Source organism: Ostrea edulis, chromosome 2 (assembly GCF_947568905.1).
Source record: "Ostrea edulis chromosome 2, xbOstEdul1.1, whole genome shotgun sequence".
Lineage (NCBI taxonomy): Eukaryota > Metazoa > Mollusca > Bivalvia > Ostreida > Ostreidae > Ostrea > Ostrea edulis.
In genome coordinates, this window is record NC_079165.1 from 39,186,183 (window position 1) to 39,205,750 (window position 19,568).

The following is a 19,568-nucleotide window of genomic DNA, read 5'->3' on the forward strand; positions in this document are numbered from 1 at the left end:
TGAATGGTTTTATTTTATCTTTTGAGGCCACGTCATGATTGAAATGCTGTGAAATAGTATTTAGATCTTCACAGGTCATTGTGACCAAGTTCCGTAGTTGGTAGAAATCATTATCCTTTGCACTAACAAATCTACATGTACACAGATGTGCAAGGATTTAATGTCCGTAGTTATCCGTTCAGAAGCTGTGGAGGGAGACAGATGTATGGGAAATTTTCTCTATGGTGACATTGTCTTTGATCCTACAGAATATCTGTCTTAAGGAGTTCAATATTTTTTCTGATCCCGTTGAATTCACATGTTGCCTGTCATCTGAGAGACAGAAATACATCATTGATTACAACTAGGAAAAAGAGGAGGGAGTGTTCGGAGAGAGTTTATTTTACACTTTTTTCACCTTTCCTTAAATGATCTCCTTACCTAGATACCTGTAGTATGAGGTATTGTGTACAATTTTTCATATCTATGTCCGATTTTAAAGTTGCAGTTTGTTTATTAGACTGACATTGTGTAATAGTAAGTTGTTCTTTTTAAATTTGTATTTCAAATGGAAATGCTCAGTATTCAGTCCCTGTTGCATGATTTGGACACAACTGCAGGCTTTAAAGACGGGTGAACTTCAAATTATGACGTGTTCGCTTTAAATATACTAGAAATTTTTGGTGAAATATCCTTCTTGAAAGTGTATAACAGGAGTGTATTTGAGTAAACATAAAACCCACACATTATATGACTTGGGTATTTACTTGATCAGCTAATCTACATAGTATATTAGTACAAAGAAGAACACCTCTGTTATCCATTTTATTACAGTCAATATCACCATGTTGTGTAAAGTGGTTGTATAATGATGCACTTTGTTGCTTTAGAGTAGTAGGAGTACCTTGGATGTAACATTGTAAATTTTTCTCTGCATTACAAAGTGCCTTTTCACATGTGGCCTGTTAATTGTATCTGATTTGACGAGATTTGTTGTGAGTATTTCTAAAGCCAGTTATAGGTGAATTTTTTGCTGCTGTGTCTAATTAACGTGATTTATGTTTTTTGTTTGCTTCATTACTTTATTACATCATAATGTATTCTTACTGTGTGAGTAGTTGTTCAAGTAATGGAGTTAATAAAAACAAGGAAGAAGTGGTATATTTTGTCATGCGAAAACCACAAGCAAAAGTCCAGATTGCACACAGACTGAAAAACAACCTTGAAATTAACATATTAAATTGTGTGGTTTTTGTACTTTTTTGTGTTTCACGATATATGTGAAGTTCATTATCTCGTTTTCCAGGCTTTGGGTGTAAAAATTCTTAGATCTTGCTATTTTATTTCTCTCCCCCTATCATATATCATAGTTAACTGATACATTGTGGAATGCATGAAATTGTTTTCTAGATATTGATGTAATTTAATTGTAACAGAAACAATATACTGGTATGAGTCAACATGATAACATTTATTTTGTTTAACATTGGGTGGCATAAAAGAATTATTAATGCTCTAGATGTTTTTATCAATATGTAAAACACATTGTAAATTATACATTATTTAGAGAATACATATGATACAATCTTTTTTTTAGGCACTTGTCCTTGCACTTTACAAGTATATATATTAGAAGTGTTATATTCAGTAAAACTCATTATAGCAAACATTCAGGGCCAGTGTAAACACAGTTTGTTATAAACAAATTTCATTATATCCAATAAAATGTTCATTATTTTCTTATCATACGGGAATAAATTTTGCAAGAAGTGTGGATTCGTTATAAGCATGTTCATTATAAGCATGTTTTACTGTATAGTGATATTTCATGCTTCTAAAATTAAAGATTAAATGGGAGCATATTGTTTTGTTTAACGTTTTATCCTATAGTAACTAAAGTACATGTATATAACTTCTTATTGCCTATTTAGTTTGTAAGACAAGTTTTGATTGGTTAACAAGCTCGGTGTATTTTTGTGCACCTTAATAAAGCCAGAGTTGAATAGTGATGTTACAATGCGGTGTGTATCAAGATATACACACACCAAGAATTTTTTTTAATGATATTTGTTCCTTAGAATGATTTTTTAAGATTCAATGTATTGTGATGTCACATTATTTACCCTCGGCTTGTAAAACATGTTAAATATCAGATATTCAGATCTAGAATTTACCTATTTTAATCACTTATCATTTACTAACATAGGAAATAAATTCGTTATCTAGGTCCCAGGGTATATTCCAGTACATAATTAATTGGAATCTGGATATAAACAAATAATATCTTTCAAACTGCATGTGCAAGTTAGAAACTCCATACTTGGGCATTTGAAAGGTTGACAGCAAGGTCAATGCCAATGCTTTATTTCAAGTTTAGATTTCAAATTATATTTTTTAGGTCCATGCAGGGTCAAATTTCCCTGGCACCATTTTCAATAGATCTTAGCCATAGTCGTGCATATATCATGTTCAGTGCAGATCCATGAATTATTCATTGATGAAAATTAAATAAAGTTCTCAGGATATTTTTTGTTGCTTTATGTTAATAAATAATTTTTTTCAGAAAATTTCATCTCAGATGTATCTAGTACATAAGAGAAGTGGAAATTAAGTCTCATTGCAATTTTCAAATACATAGGGTATGTCATTGATAGGCTAACTAAATGTGTTATACTTGCATTGGTCAGTATTGCCAGGTTGACTGTTCTTTCTCAAGGAAAAACAAGTCCCACTCAGTCCATACTTGTATGGATAAATCGTCTAATGGAATATTAATTATGCCTGTGTGAAAAGACCCATCAAAACTGGAAATCATTTTTAATTGTTTTGATTGAAACACATGCAATGGGACTGGTCTGTAGCAATATGAAATTCTGTATGTTTTGGAGATTGTGTGATGATGTTCTCCTCTCTTGGTTTTTAGGTTACTCCTCATAGTGGGAGAAGAGAAGGACATTGGAATTATTGATAGACCTGTGTTACCTACTCCACTTCAATCGAGCTAGGTCTCCCTGTGTTTCACAGGAGAGAATTCTAAAATTCAAGACGCCGTTCGCACTCAAAGTCCAGATTGTGTATAAAGGTAATTTTAGTGTATCATAGGGTATATCACATAAGAATGAAGTTTCATGTGCAAATGCAGAACATGTAATCAATTTTAGTTTACTTTTTTTCCTACAGACTGGGTCAGCTTAATCTAGCTATTTGTACAATTACAGTTGTTCATTTTTATGCCCACTTTCGAAAAAGCGGGGGCATATTGTTTTGCACCTGTTGGGTCAGTCCGTTGGTCTGTATACCAAGTCTTAATTTCTGCTCAATATCTTGAGAACCCTTTGCTTGACAGACATCAAACTTGGTACACTGAGTAGATGACCCCTATTGAATTGGGATTCACATGGTCATAGGTGAAACTGGGCATAGTAATATAATGTCTTCTCTATATATTGAGAATCATTTGCTTGTTTGACACCAAACTTGGTACACTGGAACATCCTAAGGAGTAGATGACCCCGGGCCCTGTTGATATTGAGGTCACATGGTTAAAGATCAATCCACTCTGGACATAGGAAGATAATTGTCCACTCAATATCTTAAATTGTTTTAGCATGACTATCAATTCAATGATACATGTGTATAACCTTTCTTTCAATTTTACACCATGCACAGTCCGGGAGTGTGTGGGATGGGGGGCATTCATGTTCTGAAACATTTTTTGTTTGTGTAGAATTCATATATCATATATATACATAATAAACAATTCTATTTGTTCTATTCTTCAACCAGTTTGATCAAGATTGCAGTTCACTGTTCCAATTTCCAGAATTTCCCTTGTTCTAAAATCCTTTTATAAAGGGTTTTGAATAGTATATTTCTTGAGTACTGTTGCAAATTGCTTTCTTTGAAGATTTATAAGAGATTTTGTACATGTAGATCTCATGACACATGATAACACAACCAATTATATATGGATTTCAATCAAAATATATATAAGGCTAATTTAATTATTTGTAAGTTGAATTTCAATTTGTCAAGTATGAGAGGTGGTAGGATACTGGAATTCCTGTATGTTTTAGTCATTAACTGTGTAAGTTAGAAGAGTGGAACATATACACCTCCTTAAATAAGCATACTCTAAGTTACTTTTTCCTGTCTGCATATTATTAGCGCATGTACATGTTAAAAATATCATTAATTTACAATACTGAGTGGTAAAATAGACTTGGATATTTAGCATGGTGAATAATCTCCATTTGTATTCATGAGACATTTCATGGATAATACTCGGAGCTGAAATACAGTTGATGTGCCCATTCCTCAAATCTTTACCTATGTTAATCAGAAGTATTATAAACTGATGAATCATATACTTGGCTCGTGTTTACTATTAAAACTTTGCTTGGAAGTAAGGGTGGTAAAATAATGTGGCTATTACACCCTGTTTGGTTTGTCTGTCTGTGAGTGTATGTTGTGTCAGTCTTCTTAAATTTCATTTTTGAAAATACATGAGGGCATGAACTGTGACGCTTTACGCCTGGAGATTTCATGAACTATGTCTAACTTAGTGCTTCATGAAAAGTATGCTGGGATAAAACGTTGCTGTTCATACCCTCATGTATTTTTAAAAATGCAATTTATCTTTTATATTTACATTTTACTTTTATTTCTGTCAGGATATTCCTAGTCATTAAAATAGTCATACTACATTTATCAAGATTCATGCAAACATCGTTCAGATTCATGAGGAAATGGTTATCATTTCTATCGGTAAAGATATTGAAGGTATTTAACCATTGAAAATGTAAATATAAACTACTTTTCAAAATTATTTACATCACACACATCCACACACACACACACACACATGTTCAGAGTTAAAGTTCAACCATCAGCATTACCACTGAACATTGTGAATAATACATTTCTGTGATATATATCTTTGTTGGGTTGAAAGTGATATGATTTCTATTACCAACAAGAGTTAAAAGTTTGTATTATTTACAACTTCGAGGAAGAGAGAGGAAAATCATGTCCTTTGAATAGTTAGTATTCCCTACTAGTATAATGATTTGTGTAAGATAACTGAGTATTCATTGATTTCTGTATTGTTAAAATCATCCTTTCTTTAGAAAAGCATAAATTGTAAGGTCAAGCTTAAGGCCACAACTATAAAAGGGGAATTTTAAGACTGAAATAATGCAATGATTACAGTGATTATTGCACATACATGTAGTTTGTTAAGGTAATTTAATGCCTATATGTCTTTGGGATGCAAGATTAGTATTCAATTCATAAGAAGCTTTCTATAGTGACTGAATTACATATACCATGGTACAGTACTACATTTGTATAATGAATAAAGTGCACTTTGGGTGAATTGTTGTAATTATGTAAAACTTCTTATATAGCAGACTGTAGCTGCATGAATGAATCCCTTCTATCCTAGCATTTTCAAAGTCTTGTTGAAAATAAGGGTACCCTACTTTAGTTAAATACTATGAGGTGGTAAACACTGGAAAAAGAAATGTGTTTGTTTTTGGCAGCACTGACAAGTCAGAATTGTTAGATCAGAAGGTTAAGATAAGTACTGTACACAAGTACTTTGTCATGCAAGTTATTGCGTGATAAGTCATTCATTCAGTGAGTGTAAACAGTTTATCATTTTTTTATAATTTGTCCAAGAGCAGAGCAGTTTTGATAGTCAAAACATGGTCTAGTCACTTGTGGATAAAAGACTTTAAGTGGTTGGATTCTCTGTGTTTAGAAAAGCGTATAGTAACTTCAATCCTACTGCCGGGTACTTCGTGGAGAATCGGGAATTTGGGAGGTACCATGTGTCAGTGTGCCCTTGTGGAAGGTTGAGATCCAGGGTGTCTCTGTTTGATATTTCTAACTTACTTTGGATTTCGTTTGAATTCTTTCAGGTAGGATTTGCATGTATTGTGAAAAGTCCATTTAGCCCATTGATAGCCTTAGATTTACTTGCATATATACCGTATTGCCCAAAGATTGCATAATTTTTCAAAGCTCTCACAGTTAAGGTGTCGGTGTTTGTATCAGAAATTTTTATTATATGCTGTCTGTAATTAGATTATGTTTCATATTAAAAATCAATAGGATTTCCTGAACAGCAAATTAATGACTACACAGTCATTTGTGTCGTTATAATAAATAAATGTAATCGATACAAAATGAAGATTTTGTAGAGTCAACATGATATTGCAAATCCATGCTTTACTCTGGTTTTCGAAACAGAACTGAACTGGGTCAGATGATAAAAGCTTGATAAAAAGTGGGTGACAACATGTGACACTATGGTATGCAAGTAAATAATTATACTTTAAAGACTGGCAAAATGCGGAAAAGGGGCCATGTCTAGATTCCGTACTTGTTTTTCGATGGCATCACAGTCATGTTGACATGTATGCCAATTTTCATCTATTGTTTACCATTATCATGATTATTTATATTTTTCTCAATTACCAACAATGTGTTATGTAATGTGAGTATTACCACTGCAAAAAGTTGGTCAGAAAAAAAATAATAATTCAAGGACTTTAATTATTTCTGTGCATATTTTTAGCAGCATGTGTGTTTGATTTCCAATATTTCTTCTGTAGAGGGACAATTTATGACGTAGCATCATGGCCTTCTTCGGAAGAGATAATCATGAAGATCTGGTAAGTTGGTGTTTAGGAATGCATGTACAGGGTTTTAATATAGGTTCTGATAATCTAGAGGAATTGATGAGAACATGGTGAGAGAATTTAGGGTCTACTTTCATGATAATGGATTGAATTCTACTTTGAATTTTTATTTTTAAATTTTCAAAAAAACCCAGGGTTGACTAATGCTTTACAAGCAACTAGGGTTTTCTCAAGCAGCAGTAGTTATTGATTAGATCCTGGCCAAGTTTCAAGTTATTACAGATGACCAATGTCCAGTTTCTGGCATCAAGGACACTTAATATAAACAAAGACATTGATGCATGGGTTGATATATATATTTTTTGGCATATTTTGTTTGTAATTTAAAATTCCTAAAAAAAAAAACCAAACAAACAAGGGACTTATAATTTTTTTATGATGTTCAAAAGTTGAACTAATTACTATCCCTCCCTATATAACTCGATATAAATTCCCCCTTCTGTTTTGGACTTAAATTGAGAAATCAAGGGAATAAATTACATATGGTAAGTTGTAATTCATTTTGCTTTAAAAGAATGATAGATTTTTTTTTTTAAAAATGTTTGTAGCCATTAGTGTTGTTAAGGAAGTAAAAATCACATGCCTATGCTAAATGTGACATTGGTTAACTGAAATTTAACACCTTATCTGGGTTAATGAGTCAAAGCATTTTAACATGGAACATTTAGGTTTAATGAGTCAAACTGCTCTAACATATAAGCCTATAATATCTGAGTACAGTGCAAAATGACTTCATAAAGGATGCTGAACTGAGTACTGATTGGTTGCATTAAGATTTGAACACCCAACTCATGGTTGACTGGCCATCCCAATAAACAAAAAGATTGTTTCCTTCAAATACTTGTAAGTCAGCAGTATCAGAGTTAAAATCTCTGTCTGATTCTTCTACCCATTATAATTTCTGTCAAAGAAAATGTTTTGCAGTTATTATAAGGACCAAAATCAATGTTTCAAGTTGAAACAGAAATATCAATCCTATACTTAATATGATAAAATATGCAGTTAACATACAGTGAAAACTATAAATTAAAGATTGAGGTATATGATAAAGACTTCATCTGATATTGATGATTGTTGATCCTACTATCATGTCCATTTCTTTGGACTTAATTCTTTATGAATATAACAGTACAGTTCAATGCCAGCACTGGCAGGGAGAGTCGGAAATGAAACTCCACGATCTCCATGCAGTCCAAGACTGTCTGACAGTGTTGTAAAATAGTCAGCAGAAAAGCATTTATAAAATACACTGTACTGCTTTATTATGATCTATATATAGAATGTACAAATGATAGTCACCAGGTACAATAAGTACTTATAATGCTGTTAAATGGCAAATTCCTCCTAAACATTTCGTAAAAGTACAACAACAAAAAACCCATTTGATGTTCAAGCTTATGGTGTATACGTTTTGGTACGACTTGTAACTTTTGATCCAGGGAACCTCAAACAGTATAGCTTTCAAAACTTGTTTGATGACTGGCTACAATGGATTAACAGGCTTTCCATGATTTGATCAAATTTTTGTCTGATCTGCCATCTTTTAGAAAGAATGGATTTAGGTCTTGGACTTTAAATCAATTATACATGTATGTACTTATCTATCTGGGAGAGAGATACTTTTCTTTTGTAATGAACAGATTTATCATATATTTGTTCATCACATAAGTGTTCTATTTATCTCTGACTGTTTAGGTGGGTACTATGCTTACATGGTGTTACTTAGGAAAGCAATAGTGCCCACCAAGCAATGTAAAACCATAACAATCAATCAACTACATTATATTAAGGTGAAATGTACAGATGTTTGTGATAAGGATAAATCACTATATAATTCCGGTTTTAATTGTTAAACCAATCTTATTATAATTAGATGTTCTATCCACTCATAGTGAGGATGTGTGCAGATAACATATAATTCTAACATTAAAGGGCTCGATCAGCAAAGTGCGGCTTCCCCTTGCAACATACTATAGTCATGAAGTGCTCTCCAATGCCCTCACTTGTTTAAATTTCATTTTTAAATCCAATCAGAATTTAGACCTATGATAGAGATAGAGTCCCTGCAAGAGTCATTAAAATCAAATGCAAACTACACTCAAAACCTAGTTCACAAGGAATTTGGAATTTTCCCCGTCTTGTATTATGTAACCTTAAAATTGAATGTTTTTAGCTTGAAGACTTGTTGGAACTTCAGTCTATATACTTGATAGCATCACTGCAAGTGTCAATGAAACAATTGAAATTAGATACCAAATACTAAAATACACTCAGCATCTTGTAATGAAGGAGTTTCAGGGTTTTCCCTTCCATTGACCTTGACTTTTTGGGTTATACTGTTCGACTGAAATTCAATAGGAACTTATAAAGGCCGAGGTTTTCAGTGTGGGGCGGAGCTAATTCTAGGCAGATGTGAAGCCTCCATGGAACCCAGTTCGCTTGTGTATACCTTCCTGAATACACATGCATTATCTGCATTATCTGTACATTTTCATAAGATTAGAAAATTTAGGGTAGTAATTTTTCTTGTGCAGGGTAATCGAAAAATCAGATGAAGCTCAATAAATTTATTTCATAATAAAGCTGTTAGCCAACAGAAAAATTAGGGAGAATATTCTTTATTACAATTATAGTTACTGCATAAGTTTTCTTGTATCCATTTGACTGCCATCATCGGATACCCACGGCTGATCTCCTCTTCTTCTCATCATGATGAGTACAAGACTAGATCAGACATGGGTACTTGACGATGTGTGACTGCCAAACATACAGTTTCCGACAGGAGTTCCTGCGTACTGCAGCAGATTTTTCTGGCTATGTATCGATCAGCGTCCCATGCCCCACGATGACCCAACATATTCCAAAACTGCTAATAAAGTTTTCTTCTGTTTTTGAATTATTTTTTCTGGACGGCACACCAGAATTCTCTACATGGCCACCAAAGTTTTTTTTGTGTGACTTGTTCATGACGCATGGCCTACAAAAACAGGACATTCAGATATTCCGACAGTTCCTTACATAACTGGTCCAGACGAAAAATTAATTCTTTCTCTGGATTCCAATTCCAACCATTATACGCAAGAAAGAGCCATTATAGCGGCTAATTTAATTCTCTTCTGATAAGTTGACAGTTGCATGTACTTTTGTTGCCATGTTTCAAGGGAAAATTATGCTTACACGATGTTTTCAACAAGAGTCTGTACTTTCTGTTTAGCATAAGATCGATGTCATAAATTATGTTCTAACAATCCATAATTATCAGTCGTACCTATTCCTAGGCATAACCTACTATAATCTACTTTTTCGATATATCTTTCATATTTCTTAAGTGTCATGAAATACACTCAATTTAACCTCCATTCACCTTATTACCATTAAACTTGAAAACCAATAGCAACCAAGGTATGTGCCCAAGAATTTCAGCATTTCCCCCTCTTGCACACTTTTTATATGTAATAAAATGTTCTAAATCTCATACATGAAGGATTTTGAAATTTTCTTTTCAGTTATCTTTACCTTTTACATCAAACCTTGATTACCAAATCTTGATCTTTATGTAAAATCTTATCCTGCAGGTGGCAAGTAATTTCATTGATAGAATTTATTAATATCTTGTACCTACTGATAATCACATAAATGTACTGATGACTGTCAAAATATCAGGCAGGTACTATTATCCCTTCCCAACTTTGTTGTGAGGGGATAATCAAATGTTGTTAGAGATAATTTACAATATCAACCCCATCAAGAAATCAATTATGCAAGTGATGGAAAAACATAATCTTAACCTAGTGATATTGCATTGTTATTTAATTAGCAGCGGTTTCAAATTGCTGTATCAATTTGCCATTCTGATGGCACAGTGATAGGCCTACAGTAAAAATCTGAAATCATTAGGTTGTAAGCTGGTGAGATTGTTAAATCATATAAATACATGTAATAACCAATATTAATGTGTTGTTTCTGTTTGTCTCTGAAGTCAACCCAGATTAAATTACCCACCAGCGTTTCTCGATGTCTATAATTTGTAAACCTACTTGCAATTAAAGCAAAGTGTGAATTGACAGGCACTATATTTATGCCTCCAAGATCAATAATCAAGAGGCATATTATTTTTGTTTAGTCTTTGTCTATTTTTACTATCAAAGAGAAAGTCCTTTCTTGGTTAACAAAAAAGTAAATTAAAGTTTGCAGTGGTGGATCCAGGATTTCCGGGGGGGGGGGGGGGGGGGGGGGGATCTGGAGTTTTCATCAATATATACAGAGACTGTACCAGTAATGCTGTGTAAATTTTTGGCAAAGGGGCAGGGCGAGCTTCCTGGGCCCCCCTCTAAATCCACGACTGGAAACATATTGTGAAAGATCAGGGTCATTTTCAAGGTCAGCATTGCCACCATTTGATATTGGTCATGCTTGGGACAAACACATCTTGTTATCACAACTGTAGAGCAGTTTTGTCAGGTCTCCAATGACCAGGAATGCTGTTGAACTAGAGCGTCAGTGTTTGTGAATGACGCGGTGGTTTTTTGTCCAGTCGACTTCCTCTCTGTATTATAGGTAATTGACCCTTATACCAATGATGTAGAGCTCTGTGTGGATGAAAGCCTTGATCAGAAAAAGTTTATTTCCGAGAGTCCCCAGTAGTTGCTTGCTTTCAGTGCCAATAAATAACATTGAGAAATCCAATTATGTTGAGGCTTATTGAATGTAACAAATCAGATCTGAGGTATCGACTCGCACTGTTTCCTTGCGATTGTGTGTCTATTAAATGTTTTAGCACACTGGTCTTTTTCTCAGGAGAAGATTAATAGTCAACAACCTCAAATTCATCAATTAAATAAACATGTACTGTGTTTGTAGTTTAAATCCCTAATAATTTGATATTATCAACACACTGGTGTAAAGGAATTGTATCCAGTTTGTTGCCTTATATTCTATTTATAGATCACCAAAGATAAAAATATTTTTGCAGAGCATTGTAACCATTTTCCGATGTTCGATTTTTTTGACAAGGGTTCATTACACTTCAGCTGTCAGAATGACTGTGTCATTGGTCAATGGCTGTGATTTCAATCACCTTCATAAACTGATTAGCAGCCTTAGATGGAAAACATGTACTTTACTAAAGTATATAAACAGGTACCCCATTGTAGACCCTCAGAAGTACACTGTGAACAAACAAGATAATGAGATACTACTGGTATACACCGATAGCTGTATCATAAATAATGCTTACCTTTGTTGTTGTTTGAAGGTGATGCTAATTAATTAGATGATTAATTACGGAAGCGTCTCTGTTTGGTGTGTCTCTGGAATGTGTTTGTGAGTTGATGATTGCAAATTCACTTTTCGTTACAAGATTTTGACCAGGTGACATCACCCTCAAGTTAAACAAACAATTTCTATCGCGTTATAGAACACGCCATCAACTTTATTAGTGAGAAGTGTGGTGCTATATATTAAGTAACTTCGTGGACAGTTAGTCTCAGTCAACAGACTTAAGACTGGTGACATCAGACAGCCAGTTGTGGTAAAACAAACAAAAGTTTGCTAAAGGCAAGTTACTGCATATAGACTCTAAGGAATAACGTTTGTGTAGGTAAGACAATTTCACATTTGAAAAATTGTGTTTTAATATTAAAATTTACAAATATTGTGGCTGGTGATTTTAAGGTAAATCATGGTAATTTTTATATGCTAAGTGTATCATTAACTATGGTAATATTAATTGCTCTCTGAGTAAACTTCTTTCGTCATCTCAGTTGAAACTTCATGGTTTATACAACACATGATTTCATGTATGGTTATTTTCCTTAAGGCAAAAAAGTTGTAGATGTGGAAGTAATGCATAGAATACACAGGATTTGTTATGCAGTTATGCACATTATGGGTCATTGTGTGCACAATTAAGAAAACAGTGTTAATGGTCTGGCCTGTGTGCATTAAAGATGGCAAGATTCAGTTTAGGGAGAGATACAGATTGTAAGGTTGATTAGAACGAATATAATAGAATGATGTGTGTGGTCCCTTCTCTTCTATGCTGAAGATGTGTGATTAAACTTTAAAAAGCCTTTAAGTAATATTTAAAAAAAATGGGAGGGGGAGGAGGCTTGAGGGAGTGGTCATTTATTCAGATCATTTATTCCTATGTACCTAAACCTATTTTCATTATATAGAACAATAAATACTGGATATATAGGATTGAGAAAAAACGGGGGAAGGGAGGAGGTGTTATGTTGAGGCCAAGTAGTCTTATACAAATTCATTACCAAAGATTTGCTCATTGAAAGACTTGCTTTAAGGCTGTAGGCTTTTAGGTGGCATATGTAAAGTGTTAGCATTATTTTTTGATCAGCTGAGCAATCTTTTAACCTGTTTCATTGTGACATATATTAAAGAATATGAGGTCTCCATTTTTGTATTGTTTAAATCAATGAACAAAGTCAATGGTACCTGCCCTGTAAGGGTCAGCGTATAGTTTAAATTTGTTGTAAAATAAGGTATGTGATCAAGCTTGGAACTGATTTCGTTTGGTATTGATTTAACAGTCTTGCTAGAATAGTTCCCTTCTTTTATACCAATGTGTACATGTATTACAGGTTCTCTTCAATAAATATGATATTGGAACACTAAGCTGAGAATCAGCCATACACATGTTATGAATTTTCATTCTCCATTAAGAATGCAGTGTCCTAGTGACCAATGCCTTTTTTTTTTCTCTAATTTCAGAATTATATTGAGGACCAGCCCACGAATTCCAGACAAGCGACCTCCACATCGTTCCTGCTGGATGTGTCCCCTGACTTGGCCGCCGGGCATTCCCACTCTTCCCCGGGTGTTTTGACACACACTCCCACCAGTGTTCTGACACCCTCTCCCACAGAAATGCCCCGCCCTGACCAGGCCCTTGACCACATTGTTGACCTGTTTGATGATGTGCAGAAGATATTCGAGCGGTATCCCCCCTTTGATGTCAATGCTTTGTCAGCAGGTTCGGAGTTGTTGGCGTCGGAGCATGTGACATCACGAGAGGGAGATCGTGTGATTCCGGCAAAGGATACTGCGGTTTTCACAGAGGATGACTTTAGCAGTAAGTAGCTGAAACATAGAATGTTAGAATTCTATGTGAATATCCATGTGGAATAATAGAAATCCCATTTGTGTCAAAAATGTGTATAATTAAGTAGAAAGCAATAGTTGTTCTTTGAAGATTTTAAAGGAAAAAGAATGTCAAATCTTTGACTTAGTTATTAAATATAAAGTGTCAAAGTATATAATATCATAAAAGATTGTGTCCTACATGTAACTGTGGTAGACAGAACTCTCCCTTGAAAAGCTTTTTAGCATGTGGGAACACTATCTCACATGGGTTGTAATAGGAGAAACAGCTATCACATAGCTTGGGAGACCATATGAAGTATTTACATGGTTTATATGAACAGATCGTGGTATCTCTGGTAAGTCATGGTTGTTAATTGTGCATTACTGTCTAATACAAGTGTGTTGTGACCTGTGGTGTAAACTAGACACAATGTGACTTTCCTTTGACTGATGCTAAATGAAGAAAAACAGTACATGCACCTTTTATTATTATGTGATTAGATTAATCAGTCATTTGTATATTAACTTATCATGAATAAAAATGTTTTTTTGTTTAACATTTCTTTTTGAAGTGCTCTGACTTATGTATTAACTTAAAAAAGGTCCTTGAAAGAAAAATATTTTTTCTGACAATAAACTTATGATTAAACTTTCAATTACTTGTTATCTGAGGGGGGGAAAACACAGGTATGTGAAACATAATTTTACAACAGTTATTTTCAGTATAATTAAAAAAATATGTCACTATATAGGCCTATTTAACAGTTATTTACAGTATGTTCATGTAGACGTCGTTATCTCTATACAATATTTAAAACAGTTATTTACAGTAACTAAATAAACATATCTCTATACAATATTTAAAACAGTTATTTACAGTAACTTAAAAAACATATCTCTATACAATATTTAAAACAGTTATTTACAGTAACTTAAAAAACATCTCTCTATACAATATTTAAAACAGTTATTTACAGTAACTTAAAAAACATGTCATTATCTCTATAATTCAACAGTTATTTACAATATCCTATTATGTATATGTCTGACCTTTAAAGTATGTCTATTTTTAGTTACTGTAAGTAACTGTTAAACATTGTAGAGTACACAATGAGAAAACCCTTCCACTGTACAAACAGTAATAATGTACTATCAAAGTTTCCATTGAGATTCAAACCTAAGTAAAACAATAGTGCTTACTGGCTCAAGTATTGTGAGTAGACTTTGACATAGTGAGCATAAATATCATTCATGAGTTGGGGGCAATTCCTTCTCAAAAAAAAAAAAAATACGAAAATTTAAACACTTAAAAAAAGAAGAAGAGTTTTGCAATGTATCAATCCTCCATTTTGAAAAAAAGATCCTCTGAATAATGATATGCATACATGAAAATATTTTGGGGAACATTATGTTGTATATGTAAGGGCATAAGACATGCTTCTGGTATATTCAAGTTTTACATTCGTATAGATTTAATGTAAATTATTGGACATACTAATCATGTGAGATATGGTATATGGCTTTGGTTAATTGAGCTGATTTTGAAACTGTTAAAGTGCAATAACTGATTCTTGTCTTTGTTCTCGCTAAGTGGTTCTCAAAGAATTTCTCTTCTCGTTAGGCCATCGTAGCAATTCATTCCCTCACATACATCACCCACTGCGACCTCTCCGAAGCAAATCACACAAAAATGTCCAGCATGGGGACCACCATAAAAAGAAGAAGAAGAAGAAGAAGAAGCGCCGCATGCATGTTACCAAAAGCTTCCCCTCTAAATCTGCCCTGCAGTCACCACCCATACCAGAGGATGATGAAGAGGTAGGTATGAGGAGTGGATCCTTGTATTTTGTGTGTGGATAATTTGTGCAGTTGATATATTAAGGAAGAACCTCAAAATTGGATATGTATTACCAAAAAGTAATGAGGATTTCAGTGGAAAAAAAATATTTCCAGTTTCACATGCATGTGTGTCATGTCACATAGTGTTTTTGGTATTTTAAATTCTCAGAGTGGATTTGTATTGATCAAATAAAGAAAAATAAAAAATGAAATATTTCCTGTTAACTTTATGATTGGTTTAACTTTAAAATACCTGATTTGTGAAGTAACAGCTTAATAAAAAGGCTTCATAATTTTAGGTCACCTGAGTAAACTCAGCTGACCTATTGCAATTTAACATTTTTAACTTCTTGATAACTAACATTCCAATTCTTTTTCAAATTTGGTTCCAGGGTGGGGCCAAAATTATCATAGTGATTATTGTCTATCATTCGAAAGACTCCTTTAAGTTTGCTGATATATTATAAATACTAAATGCATATATAGGAAAAGCAGAAAGGGATGTACCAAAATAGTGTGTGAATTTTGCAACCTCAGGGTTTGGACTCTAGGATGGGTCCAATATTAGAATTTAGCTTGGATATGCAGATGGGGAAATTTTTTCTAGATTTCATCACCCTCTGGGCTAGTGATACTTTCAATTAATACTCGGGTGAACGTTAAAGACTGTATGCCTCTTGATTCAATTCATGGTACAGATCTCTTGTTATGTTTGAAATTTTGTTGCACATCATTAGAGAAATTCATTTTTTACTATCTTTTCAGATATGTGAATTATGCCTTATTTTCTTTCATAAAGGGCAGATAACTCTGTATTTCACTCCAATTGATAAAGAATATATAAATTTTACATAATTTTGTGTGAGTGTGTGTAGAAATAAGGCTACAAATTTTTATTGCTATGTTTTGTTCTAGAGTTACTAGATTAATACTTATGACAAATTTTGATATTTTTTTCTAAAGATTGAGTGCCCTAGCTGGCTTTTAATGAGCCATAAAATCCCAGGTGCATTGTCTGATAAGATACTCAACTGTGACTGTATCTGTTTACAAATAATAATGACAGACATAAGCGTCTGCAACCGAAAACATGAACAAATGTGCACTTTTAGAAATAAGAATACATATAGAATTAGAGAAATGTAAAATAAAAAAGGTTACAGGTTAAATATCAGGAAATATGTCCATCCATGGTCCTTAAGCAAAATTTGGACCTCACAAGCTTGTTCTGCTTTTAGCCTGCAATGACCCTGGAATGCTATAAGTCACTAATCTATCAATATTTACCTTTGGTATGAAATATACCTGTAACCGTTTCTAGTCAGAGATAAAGTCCCCTATTTCATCACATAAAGGACAAATTTAGTAGTTCTGGTATATATCACATCAAAATGAAGCTTCGCCATCATTGATCTATTTATTCTTAAACAGCATAATATCCAGAACTATTGTGTATTTTATGATACACACCCATAATACTTCAAATATCAACGATAAATTTTCCAAAGTCTTTTTGGTGATAAATCAAATGATAAAACCACTTTATCAGAAAAATGTATAATTCTTTCATGGACTGCTACTTTATGTGTTTACAAATGATTGGTAAGAACAGGGGCTTATTAAAAAGCAAAAGTTTGAATATATAATTTGTTTTATATTAAACAGTATTATTCCTCATCTGATTCTGAAAGTGATTCATCAACCAGTCGTCGTAATAGTCTAGACATGATGGATGGTCCTTTAGTCATTACTGAACCAGATGACCTTGACCCATCCTCGGGGATTGACCTTGAGAGGGCTCTCGGGGATATACCCCCTGAGCCCTCTACTACTTCTACTAATAGTTCACAATTAGAAGTACGTAGAAGTACAACACCTGAAAGGAGGTCGTTTGGCAGAAAGGTATGTAAAGTAGGTGATAGTCCATCATTTTATTAACAGAATTATCAGAATAACAGTGATATTAGATAAAACAGGAGGCAGCAGGAGAAAAAAATGTCAGATAATTGATGGAAGTGAAAGGTTTTTCCTTTTTTAGCTCTTCTGAGCCAAAGGCTCAAAGAGCTAATGCTATGGCCATTTGTGCGGTGTGCGTAAACTTTTTAGAAAAAGGGCTATAACTCAAGAACCCCTAGGCCAATTTTTTTCAAATTTGTTACAGGGTATCATTGGCCCAAGGGCTTTCATACATACTAAATAGAGGGATGTTACCCTTGAACAAGGGGAGATAATCAGGAAAATACAAACAAAAGTAGTGGTTGCTAAAAAATCTTCTTCTCAAGAACCACAGGGCAGATTATCACCAAACTTACACATAAGGATGAGGATATGTTGTAGATTAAAAATTGTTCAAGGCATTACCCTGGGGCAAAGGGCGTGGTCTCAAGGTCACTTCAAAGTTGACCTAAATTTAAAATTTTTTTAAATTCCTTAAATCTTAGATATTTTAGTCATTATAAGGACTAGGATCATCAAATTTTGACAGTTGATGCATCTTAGGACCTTGTGTCAAGTTGTCTCAAAAGTAGGTCACGGTGACCTACTTTTTGAATTTTGCAGGTATTTATTTTAAAATTAATTTTGATGCATATCTTGGACACTTTGAAGCCTATGATCATCAAAACTTGTCAGTTGGTGGATCATGGGACCTTGAAATGCGTCAACTGAAAAATAGGTCACCATGACCTACTTTCTGAATTTTATGGCTTATCATTTATAGATATATTTTAAGTTGTTATTTCAAATACAGAGAGGTTTACAATCATCAAATCTTGTAAGTTGATGCATCTTGAGGCCTTGAAACATATTTATAAAAAAGTAGGTCACAGTGACCTACTTTTTGAATTTTGCAAATATTCAAATTTCACATTTTCAATTTTAGATGCATATTTTGGGCACTGTAAAACCTATGATCATCAAACTTTGTCAGTTGATGCGTCTTCAGTCTTCGGTTTGTGTCGACCAAAAAGTAGGTCACCGTGACCTACTTTTGGTATTTGACAGCTAAATTACTATATTTCAGACACTATTTGACCTACAATCATCAAACTTTGTCAGTTGATGCATCTTGAGTCTTCGGAGTGTATCGACCAAAAAGTAGGTCACTGTGACCTACTTTTGGCATTTGACAGTTATATTTATATATTTCAGTCACTAATTGACCTACAATCATCAAACTTTGACAGTTGATGCATCTTGAGTCTACGGAGTGTGTCGACCAAAAAGTAGGTCACCTTGACCCACTTTTGGAATTTGACGGCTATATTTATATATTTCAGATACTATTTGACCTACAGTCATCAAACTTTGTCAGTTGATGGGTCTTGCATGTTCGAAGGGTTTCGACCAAAAAGTAGGTCAACTTGACCTGCTTTTGGAATTGGACACCTATATTTATATATTTCATATACTATTTGACCTACAGTCATCAAACTTTGTCAGTTGATGCGTCTTGCATGTTCAAAGGGTGTTGACCAAAAAGTAGGTCACCTTGACCTACTTTTGGAATTGGACGGCTATATTTATATAATTCAGATACTATTTGACCTACAGTCATCAAACTTTGTCAGTTTTTGGGTCTTGCATGTTTGAAGGGTGTTGATGAAAAAGTAGGTCACCTTGACCTACTTTTGGAATTTGACAGCTATATTTATATATTTCAGATACTATTTGACCTACAGTCATCAAACTTTGTCAGTTGATGGGTCTTGCATGTTCGGAGTTCGCTGACCAAAAAGTAGGTCACCATGACCTACGATTGGAATTTGACAGCTATATTTCAATATTCAGATACTAATTGGCTTAAAATCATCAAACTTTGTCAGTTGATATTTCTTGGGTTCTCAAAATGTGTAAACCAAAAAGTAGGTCACATTGACCTACTTTTTTTGAATTCTTAGGATTTAACTAAAGATTTAGAATACTAAGAGGCTAAGAATAGAA

At 33.7% G+C, this 19,568-nt stretch overlaps 1 protein-coding gene across 8 annotated transcripts in view; it reads left to right on the forward strand.

Moving 5' to 3' along the window:
* Positions 1–19,568, forward strand: part of LOC125678217 (anion exchange protein 2-like) — a 47,179-nt gene that overhangs the window by 6,411 nt on the left and 21,200 nt on the right. For 5 of the 8 annotated variants that reach the window (XM_048916475.2, XM_048916481.2, XM_048916476.2 and 2 more), the window contains 5 exons: positions 2,903–3,061; positions 6,600–6,659; positions 13,416–13,776; positions 15,409–15,605; positions 17,292–17,528. In XM_048916475.2, coding sequence (XP_048772432.1) covers positions 6,624–6,659; positions 13,416–13,776; positions 15,409–15,605; positions 17,292–17,528 — 831 coding nt within the window. In that variant the 5' untranslated portion in view covers positions 2,903–3,061; positions 6,600–6,623. Of the gene's footprint in view, positions 1–16; positions 441–756; positions 975–2,902; positions 3,062–5,561; positions 5,904–6,599; positions 6,660–13,415; positions 13,777–15,408; positions 15,606–17,291; positions 17,529–19,568 lie in introns of those variants that run through there. The other 3 variants (XM_048916479.2, XM_056153951.1, XM_048916480.2) reach the window with 3 other exon arrangements.